At 36.1% G+C, this 10,111-nt stretch overlaps 1 protein-coding gene across 1 annotated transcript; it reads left to right on the top strand.

Annotated features, from left to right (window-relative positions):
- Positions 1–3,281: 3,281 nt before the first annotated feature.
- Positions 3,282–9,939, top strand: LOC110950640 (nicotinate-nucleotide pyrophosphorylase [carboxylating]). Its single transcript, XM_022193343.2, is given in 6 exon segments — positions 3,282–3,991; positions 5,131–5,243; positions 5,246–5,383; positions 5,460–5,770; positions 7,388–7,519; positions 8,716–9,939. Coding segments are annotated over 5 exon segments (888 nt in total). The 5' UTR covers positions 3,282–3,991; position 5,131; the 3' UTR covers positions 8,911–9,939.
- Positions 9,940–10,111: the final 172 nt, after the last annotated feature.

Raw genomic sequence — 10,111 nt, 5'->3', positions numbered from 1 at the left:
AATAAACAGCTCTGCAAAGCATTAAGAAAAGAAACTACCGCCTCCAAGCTGTTTGTTAATGATCCATAGCTAGTCATGAACTTTGTTGTAGTAGTTTTGTTCTGTGAAGGTGTTACAGTATTCTCTACGTGCCTGTCAGAAAACATACTGTACTTAACTGTAGGGCATTACCAACCTAAGGAGGCAGTCAATTGAACTACAGGTAGTTCATGTTGTCAAGGAGAGAGCACTGTGAGAGTTTAGGTAGCAAAGGGCCCCGTGACAAAGACTTCTGTGATGCTTAATAACCTCCAGCTAAAACTCCTGTGTTTTTACATTCCAGTGGCAGGTGAAACAGAGCTGACTTTCTGGCCTCAATCATGTTTCCATTGACAAAAACAGCAGTATCAGCAAGGAACTGTGCTCAAAATTTGTTAATGGATTGAGTATTAGGTTATAATGTTGCTGCTTACAGATGTCCCAATCAAGTGTTATTTTTGCTTTTTTGCTGCTACCCAAGTCATTAATAGTTGCTTTCTGTCAATACTGAGTCCCAAACTGATACCATTTTACAAGATACGCACACTTTAAAGTACATTAATGTTATAAAAATCAACCCAGTCTATGTATTTGACAAGCAAATAGCTCTGTAATGCATTAGAAATAAATGTGCAGTTCTGCATCCACGATGTGCCTTGATGTTACATAGGTAGTCAACCTGTATTTGCTAAATGCATGTCAGAACATGTATTGTAGATTAGCTGTAGTACCTTATTGTTTATACACTGTAGCAACCCGAGGAGATGGTCAGCTGTGGTGTTAGCAAGCAGAGAGTACTTGGTTTAGCTTGAAATGAGCACCAAGACAAAGACTTCTGTGATGCATAAAGACCTCCAGCCAGAGCTCATGTGTTTACGACACACTAAGATCAGCCCTGACAGTGCAGATTGTGTCTAAAAAATTTAAAAATCTTAAAGCATAAAGGGTTGATTTTCATGAGAAAAAAAATTATTCAACAAGTAACTTTAATACAAACAAACTAGTTTTTAGGGGTTTGTTCACAGACCAGGAAACTGTAATTCAACCATAGCAGAAGAATCTCAAATAGTGGAAAATCATGCCGAAATAGTGACTGAAACAAGGCATTCCTGTTAGATTCATTAGGCTGTTTTTATACAGGTCAATGGAAATTATGTTCACTATTATACAACATGACTGCAGTCAGCTCAAATAACTGTGAACAGAAGATTGTCTGTGACACTTGGTAGACTAAATAGTGAGTCCCTGTATCCCCACCTAGCCCTGCGACAGAGTGGCGACCTGTCCAGGGTGTCCCCTGCCTTTGCCCGAGTCAGCTGGGATAGACTCCAGCACCCCACGACCCTCGTGAGGATAAAGCGGTGTATAGAGGATGGATGGATGGATGGATGTATCCCCACCACCACGTCAGAGTTAGATCTGAAAAAGTCAGTCAAAAAGTGACATTTTACTTAAATTGAAAATGTAAATTACAGCCTGAAAGCACTGAATAGGTGACGCTGATGTTATGTAACCTGTCTAACCTAAATTTCAATTACAACTCAAAAAAATTTGGAGCAGAAACAAAGCACAACAATTTTGCATCTGTTTTAAACCTAGCAGCCTCATTAGTAAATGTGGCACGCTAAGCAACCTTCTACACATTATATTTTAACAACTGATGGCCCCAGTGCATGAACATCTGGGGTGCAGATCTTCAAACATTTACTTAAAACCTTGAATTTATCTGAATCAATTTTCTAAATATGCACAGAGCCCTGAAGGTCCTGTGAATTAGCCACAGTCAAATCAATCATTGTTAAGCCCATAGTGCTCATTCTTAGTTGGCTTGTAAACATTTCAACATGAACTCAGGGTCAAATTCCACATCACTTTTTTCCTGTGGCTCTGTGGCCTCAGAACGACCACCAAACAATCCTGAAAGCAACAGAGAAGTAAGTTTATGTCACGTTCTCATGTATTTGTGCAATTCCAATCATATGCAGTCAATATTCTGTGGTTGTAGTATTATCCTTTATGCTAGTTGTAAACCTTACAACTTTTGTCAAGTAGTTTGACTTTAATCACAGAGAAGGATATACTGTAAAGACAAATCAACTCTCTGAATGCCAAAATCTGCCAATCATCAGAGCCACAGACTGGAAAAGCAGAAAGAATCATTTCGTTGTAAATGTTCTGATGATCCTTAAACTATTCCTGTGATATTTAATGTAATTGGGAAAATGAACCAAAGGTCTGTGATATTTCATTCAATCAATTTATCCTACGTACTTCATTTAAAAATCTGGCAAAAATAAACCATTTGCAATAACCAAATTCTGTAAAAAATTAAAAATTCTGTGTTCCTCTGCGCAACCAAGAAATCATAAGCGATTCAGTTGTGACTAACGGTCATATGACAAAAATTGAGAGACTTTTCAGCTGAAACACAGATTATGTTTACACAGAGCAGAGAGGAGACAAAATATGGAAACAAATTAGAAATGTAAATATTTAAAGATCTATGGTATGTAGAGCCAATATTTAGTTTTCCAAAAATGTTGTACAGGTGTATTCCAGGTTTTTTTTTAAATTTTTTGTACAATTAATAATGAAAGTATTTAAACTTTGGTTATTTTTACCTCCGCCAAGGAGGTTATGTGACACCCGGCGTTTGTGTGTCTGTCTGTCTGTTAGCAAGATAACTCAAAAACGCCTGGGCAGATTCAGACGAAATTTTGAGGGGTTGTAGACTATGGTAAGAGGAAGAGCTGATTTAATTTTGGTGGCAATCCGGAAAGGATCCTGGATTCTGGATCACTTTGAATTTTTTAGTATGTTTTAGTATGTGGTCCAAAATATGACAAAAACATCATAGGTTAGTATGTCGTCCAACCAGTTAGAGCAAGGTGTCCAGATAGCACAACTGGTTAAGAAGGTGATTTGTAAACAGAACTGTGTCAGAGACGCAGGTTTGATTCCAGCTCATGATCCTTTACTGCATGGGTTTCCTGTTTTCCTCTCTATCCTTGGCGGAGGTCTGCAATCCCTGAGTGCTTTTCTAGTTTCTTTTGGGATCTTATTTTAGAAATATAGACACAATATTTATCCTAAATTTAACACCTTCGTCTATTAAATAAAAGGGAATATTTGTACAATTCTGATATTTTTTCATGAAAAAATAGACTTATTTAGTTACAGCTACATTTTTATGTTATTGTATATTAAACCTGCAAATTTAAAGTTTTTTTTTTTTGCAATTTTATAAATGCTTTCACATATTGTAAACATAAAGAAAAACAATTGTTCAAACTAATGAATTTTTCTTATCACAGCCAATACAACTGTGATTTTTTTCTTCTTTTCTGACAGGTGAGCAGTTACACCCAGTCACAGTTTTACAGTTAAATCTTTAGTTACACATCCATCATCATCAGGTTGAGCCTTGATAATGATGTTTGTAAATGACCGATCCATTTACTTACATATACTAAAGTGCAAATGTTGAGAACTAGAATTGTCACTGTTTATGCATAAGCTAGCCAGTTTCATTCTGAAATATCTGGGGTGGGAAATATACAACACGGTAACTTAAGCAATGCGAGATTTGAGTATCAACTAGGAAAAGGGATTAGTTTTAAATCTGAATGAGGAAATAGGGAGTTTTAGGTTCTTCATGACATGAGAACAGCTTCAATGTTCCATGTCATAGATTATACAAATCTCTAGTACCAGTATTGAACAAAATAACATGAATCTGTGCCTAGAAAAATCAAAAATTACTTGTTTTGAATTTAGTTGCAATCCCAGTCGAAGTGTTCTCTTTGCGTAGCAACAAAGTGCTCTCCGCGCACCTGTAACACTCTTACCACTTCCTGGAAGTTATTGTTCTGTCAAGCACCATCTGAATCTCTTAAACTGTGCCAAAACAGTGATCCTTCAACTGAAATTTCATTTTGGGAAAGAGGAAGAGAGTCACAGAAAGCCAAATCAGGTGAGTAGGGCAGGTGGAGACGATGATTGTCGTGTTGTGGCTACACATCTTGTGCATCATAGTTGGGCTATGACTAATTCCTGGTGCACAACTGTAGGAATGTTGCAGAAACAAAGAATGCTCCTGATGCTTTGAACTGATGCAACTTAAATGTTTTTGGAAACTGCAGCTCTTCTGCTGTGAAAACTCGTTTCTCCTCTTGATGAGAACTGCAGGTCCACCTCTGAAGGTTGGATCGTTGGATCATCCGGCTGCTGACCATGTTTCAGTTTCATGTCATAGAGAAGTCATAAATGTGTGCCTACTGGCCTCACAAAAACATGTATAACAAAGGTCCTGATGTTGGTATACAAGCACGATGTCTTGCCATATCTTGACTTGTACTTATTGGACATGCATGACCGTGACATGCTCAGTGTAGGTACACCAGGAAGAGACTCAAAACTTTTTGACCAGCCTCAAATGCTCCATCATTTAGTAGTTTAATAGTGCACAGTCTATCATCTACTTCGGAGATTGTCGCTCTTTTAAAAGAGGGAGGAAAGTCATCAACATTTGAACCAGGTTTTCTAAAACATCTATCCATCATCTATACACCACTTAATCCTCATTAGGGTCACAGGGAGTTGGAGTCTATCCCAGCTGACTTAGGGTGAAGGCAGGGGACACCTTGGATAGATCAACAGTCTATCACTGGGCTACATATACAAACATTCACACCTACAGACAATTTAGAATCACTAATGAACCTCAGCGTATTTTTGGACTGTGGGAGGAAGCCGGAGAACTCAGCGAAAAATAGGGAGAACACGTAGACTCCATGCAGAAAGCTCCCAGACCCAGAGGGACACAATCTTCAGGCTATGAGGCAACAGTGCAACAGTGCAGCCCTTTTCAAAATCATAGGAATAGAAAGATAGACACTTTATTCATGCCCTCTGGGAAGTTCAAGGTATCCAGTAGCTCATGCATGTTATATCTAAGAAGAAAAGGAATGCAATTACGTGAAAATCATGCTGGTCAAAGAAATAATGTGCAAAAATGACTGGTATTTACATAAACTACAATGTGAAAGTTATTTGGCTTCTTATCTTCTGCTTTCATTTCCCATTTCCATTTCCATCAACACATGCTGGTAGTATGCCATCACCAAAACATCCGATGGCACACTCGATCCCCACCCACGCCCTGACCCGGCTGGCCCGAGAGTGGCTGGCGGAGGACACGCCAAACTTCGACCCGGCAGGAGTGTGCGTGGGTCGCAGGAAGTGGAAGCGAGGCTGCTGTGTAAAACTCCACACAGCATCCTGGCAGGAAGCCCCTTCTTCACCGCTGTGTTCACCGAGGTCGGCTGCACCGTCGACTGGATTCACCAGGAGGGAGCTGATATTGGTAATCATCGCCTCGTTGCTTCAGTTGCACCTAAATAGGACTTCTGATTGTCTTGTGTCTTTATTCACATCTGCAGGTCCAGATGCTGTCACCCTGACTGCTGTGGTGAGAGGCCCAGCAAGGTGCCTCCTCCTGGGGGAAAGGCCGGCTCTGAACTGCCTGGCCCGGGCCTCAGGGATCGCCACACGCTGCTCTCAGCTCCGGGCGACGGCAAAGGCAGCGGGCTGGCAGGGAGAGGTGGCCGGTACTCGTAAAACCACGCCGGGATTTCGTCTTGTGGAGAAGTACGCCATGCTGGTGGGCGGCGCTTCCATGCACAGACAGGACCTGAGTGGGATGGTGATGCTGAAGGACAACCACGTCTGGGCGTCTGGCAGCATCACTGAGGTGGGCGGCTCAGACAACACATATTCTTTAAGGTTCCTTAAGAAGAACTAATGGGGATGAGCTAAGAGTTAGTAGCCAAAAGCCGAGCGGTGAGGTTACACGGACTCAAATGTCCTGAGCAGCAGCTTCCTGGTTTGATTCATCAAATGTAAGCTGCAGGTACACATTGTTAAAAAAAGAAAAAAAACAACTTTTGCTGTAAAATTTTGAACAATTTACTGTTAATTTCCAAATTTTACCTGTTTTGTTAAATTACAGATAATAATCACTTAAATCACAGAAAAAAAAAACCAAAAGTACACTGTCCAAAAATCTGTATTTTTACAAATGGTAATTCCTTATTTCAGATAATTAGTATTTTAACAACTCTTGATTGTAAACTTGCTAACCCTAACCCTATTAAAGTCACAGATTTTTTTTTTTTTTATTTTTTTTTTACAATTGATAACTGTAAAAAAACCAAATAGAAGCAAATTGTAAATAATTGTCATGACAACAATCTGGATTTTTTACAAATAGCAATTTGTCTTTTACAAAATTACACATTTACTGTATTCAAATCAGCTAAAAATATTGTTATTACTGATCGTATAATATTAATGTGGATATTGTGTGCATTTTTGTCCTGTTTTCATTTTTACAGATGACGTTTAAATTAATCTTTTTTTTCTGTGATTAGACTCAATATTTTCTGTAATTAAACAAAACAAAGAAAATCTGTAAAATAAATATTTAAAAAATGAGTACCATTCTTCAATTCCTAATATACATTGTTTTTTTAATAATAGCAAATATGTATAAAATACATATTTTAAAGTGATTTAAATATAGTAAAACAGTGCAATTTTACAATCAAAATCAGTGTAGAAGAAAAACTATTATTTGTAAAAAAAAAAAAAAAAATTTAAATGTGGACATTATTAAAAAGTCTAGTTTTATTTTGATTCATATATAAATTGTTGCTTTTTAAAAGTTATTTCACCACTTATTATCTGTATTTTAACTAGAAAAATCTGTACAACAACAGTAAATACTTTTTAAAAAAAACTTTGTTTTACAATTTAAATGTTAAGATGTCAGAAAACATTAAAGACAGATTCCAGCAATTAATCTCATGTTTTGCAGCAAAGTACTGTAATCAGTTATACAATAATTAACTGTTTATAAAAATTACAATTGTAACACTGTTAAAAAAAAAGGGCTATTTTGTTATTTTGCTGCAATTCTACAAGATTATTTATTACATTTTTATTTGTCAGATATAAGGTACAGTCTGCTCTGTAAAGAAACCTAACACTCTACAAACATCCTGATTGCAACATATAGTTTCACCACCAGAACATGTGGATATCTATAAATACCTTAGAAAGAGGAAGGTCACTTTCTGTGACATTTGGTCCTCTTGATGATTAGAGTTTTGATGTGAAAGTAAGAAAATAAGTAAAGTAAGAAAGTTAGGGGTAAAGGTTAAACTCTAGTTCTGTTCTAAACAATATCTTTTTTTAAATGAATTACTTTATGCGTTTTAGTCTAAGCAAAGAAAGGCTTTGATGACTTGAATTTTAAAGAGGAAAAAAACAAATGGACAAATAAAGTGATATTTTCTGCTTTCTCTAGGCTGTGAAAGTTGCTCGGTCTGTCTGTGGTTTCAGCAGTAAGATTGAGGTGGAGTGTCGGTCTGCAGACGAGGCCAGAGAGGCAGCAGCAGCCGGAGCTCACATCATCATGTTGGACAACTTTCAACCTGAGGTGGGCAACTTTAAAAAAACACTGTAAAAGAAATAAAAAGTCTCAAATATGGCAGCAAGGGTGCCAAAAAACAACAAACATATGTAAAATAAGACGATTTTAGCTGCTTTCAGTGCAGCAAAACAGTCATTTTATGGTCAAACATTGTAAAATAATTTTCTATTTGGAAAAACACGGTTTTTTAATGTAAACATTTTACAGTCACCATGTAAATTATTATATTCTTTTTCTGTCATTTTACCAGTTTACTAGAAAGCCTGTGAAATAAAAGTTTCAAAATATATTTACCATTTTTCAGCTTTTTCATCAAATGGCAAATGTGTGTAAAATATTTATTTTTTGTTGTTATCTTAAAAGAAACTGTATGTAATGACCATTTGTTAAAAACAAAAATATGAATAGATTGTAAAATAACAGCTTTCAAAAATATACAGTTTTTTAAACACTGCTAAATGCAAACTTCCTTTTAAATAACAGCTAAGATCTGTAAAATAGTGATTTTAATGATTTTATTTTATTTTTTGCTGTTTTAAACATTTGAACAAAAAATAAGCGAACTTTTGTAGAAGAATAAACTACTAGTGAACATTATGTCAATTTTCAGACAGTTTTTTTTTCTTTTTGTGATTTTACTAGATTTTCATTTATTTATTTTTTCCCTGTCAGCATATAAATGTAGCATTTTTCTGTGATTGATATTATCTGTAATTTAACAAAACAGGGATATATGTAAAAAAAAACTGTTTTTTTTAAAGTACTATTTGCAGTCCTTAATGTGCAAAATGGCAATTATCTGTAAAAAAAAAAAAAAATCACTGTTTTAAATATTTCGAATGCAGTGTAATTTTTTGGTTAAACATGATAGAAGAACAAATTACCAGCTGTAAAAAAATATCGGTTTTTGATTTGGGCATTATGCACAATTTTGGCCTGTTTTTTTCTGTGATTTACTAGATATGAACTGTAAATTAACAAAACAGGGAAAATCAGGGCAAAAACTGTTTAAAAATTATTTAAAATTGTTCTAAATATAAATTTTACTTCTTTCAGTTGATGGCAAATCTCTGTAGAATAATATTTTCTGCAGATTACCATTTAGTTATAGTAAATTGTTCTAAATGGTTACAAACTGTTAAAAAAACATCCAGTATACTTTAATAATACGTTACTTCCTCTATGATGTCTCTCACATACAGGAGCTCCATGTTGCAGCTCAAACACTGAAGCAGGAGTTTCCAGCTCTTCTGATAGAAGCCAGCGGAGGCGTCAGTCCAGAGAGCTTGTCCACGTATTTGTCTCCTCATGTGGACGTCGTCTCTCTGGGCTGCATCACTCAGGGCTGCCCGGTGGTGGATTTCTCTCTCAAGGTTCAGAAGCCTGCTGCTCCATGATTAAACAAAAAGTGTTGTGAGAAAGTATTCTGACCAAGAGAAAAGAGTTGTTATTGTGTTCATTGATTCCGGAGAAACAACTGTGGTTGCATGTATCTGCACTTGACTTATACACGTCAGTAATCATCAACAGTAATTTCATTGTTTCTTTCATATTTGTAGACAACTCACGTTTTATGAAAATATACATTGAGAGGATATGGACAGGTACAGAAATGTGAAACATGAAATACTACTGGGGTCCTCTTTGTGCTCTGTAAACACAGCCTGCAGTTAATTACAGCTGAGTCACTAATGGCTTCACAGCTGCACCAAGAATAGGGAGCAGTCTTTAATAATGTGGGTCAAATGTACGTTTACAAAGAGTGACAGAAGTCACAAGCTAAAACTGACCGAGTGAGATTTCACAGACGTGCAGAAAAGCAGGAAAAATTAAGGAAAATTACACTAATAATTTTGATAACGACATGATTAAAATATATTTAAAATGCAGTTTTAATGGCTTGTCGCTGCTCTTTATGGGCCTAATATTTCATTTTATTTAGATTTTTTGAAACTGACATTACAACTTGATATTCTCTTTTGCCTATTTTTTGCACATATCTTATTTTTTCCCATTTTTAACTACTTTACTCACTTCATGCTGTTTTTAGACCTGCTATATGAATTTTGTTTTAAGGTTGATTTACCACTAGTTGGAAATCGTGTCAGTCTGCACAGAAAACAATTCTTTTACTTCATAAAATTTAGTTCTATTTTTAATGTGATATTTGTATCCTGCGATTTTGCATTCATCTTTGTTTGCCACATATGAGACAGTAGAGGTGACTTGGGGTTCTCACAAATTTCTGACAAGTTCCTCATTTTCACACGACACTTTTTACACGGCAGTTCCTGTTACTTCGCATAAATGTTTCCCACAATGTGTATGATAGATTACGAGATAATTTTAAGACATTACATCAATAAGAAAAAATATATCATAAAACAGAAATATGAGTCAATAAAGATGAGAGAAGCTTCATAAAATCACTGTCCTCCCTTGTCTTTTGTTCTGTTTTACCTCCTTTCCTTCACTCAGTAGACTGTAAAACCACAAAAATGTCATCAGCTGGTTGTTTTATACCGGTACACAGTATAAGAATACTTTTAAAACAAGTTAAGGTGTGTCCTGAAGGCTCTGTTTAAATAACCACTGCTG

This window comes from Acanthochromis polyacanthus, chromosome 3, assembly GCF_021347895.1.
Source record: "Acanthochromis polyacanthus isolate Apoly-LR-REF ecotype Palm Island chromosome 3, KAUST_Apoly_ChrSc, whole genome shotgun sequence".
Lineage (NCBI taxonomy): Eukaryota > Metazoa > Chordata > Actinopteri > Pomacentridae > Acanthochromis > Acanthochromis polyacanthus.
This window is presented reverse-complemented; position numbering and strand designations above follow the sequence as displayed.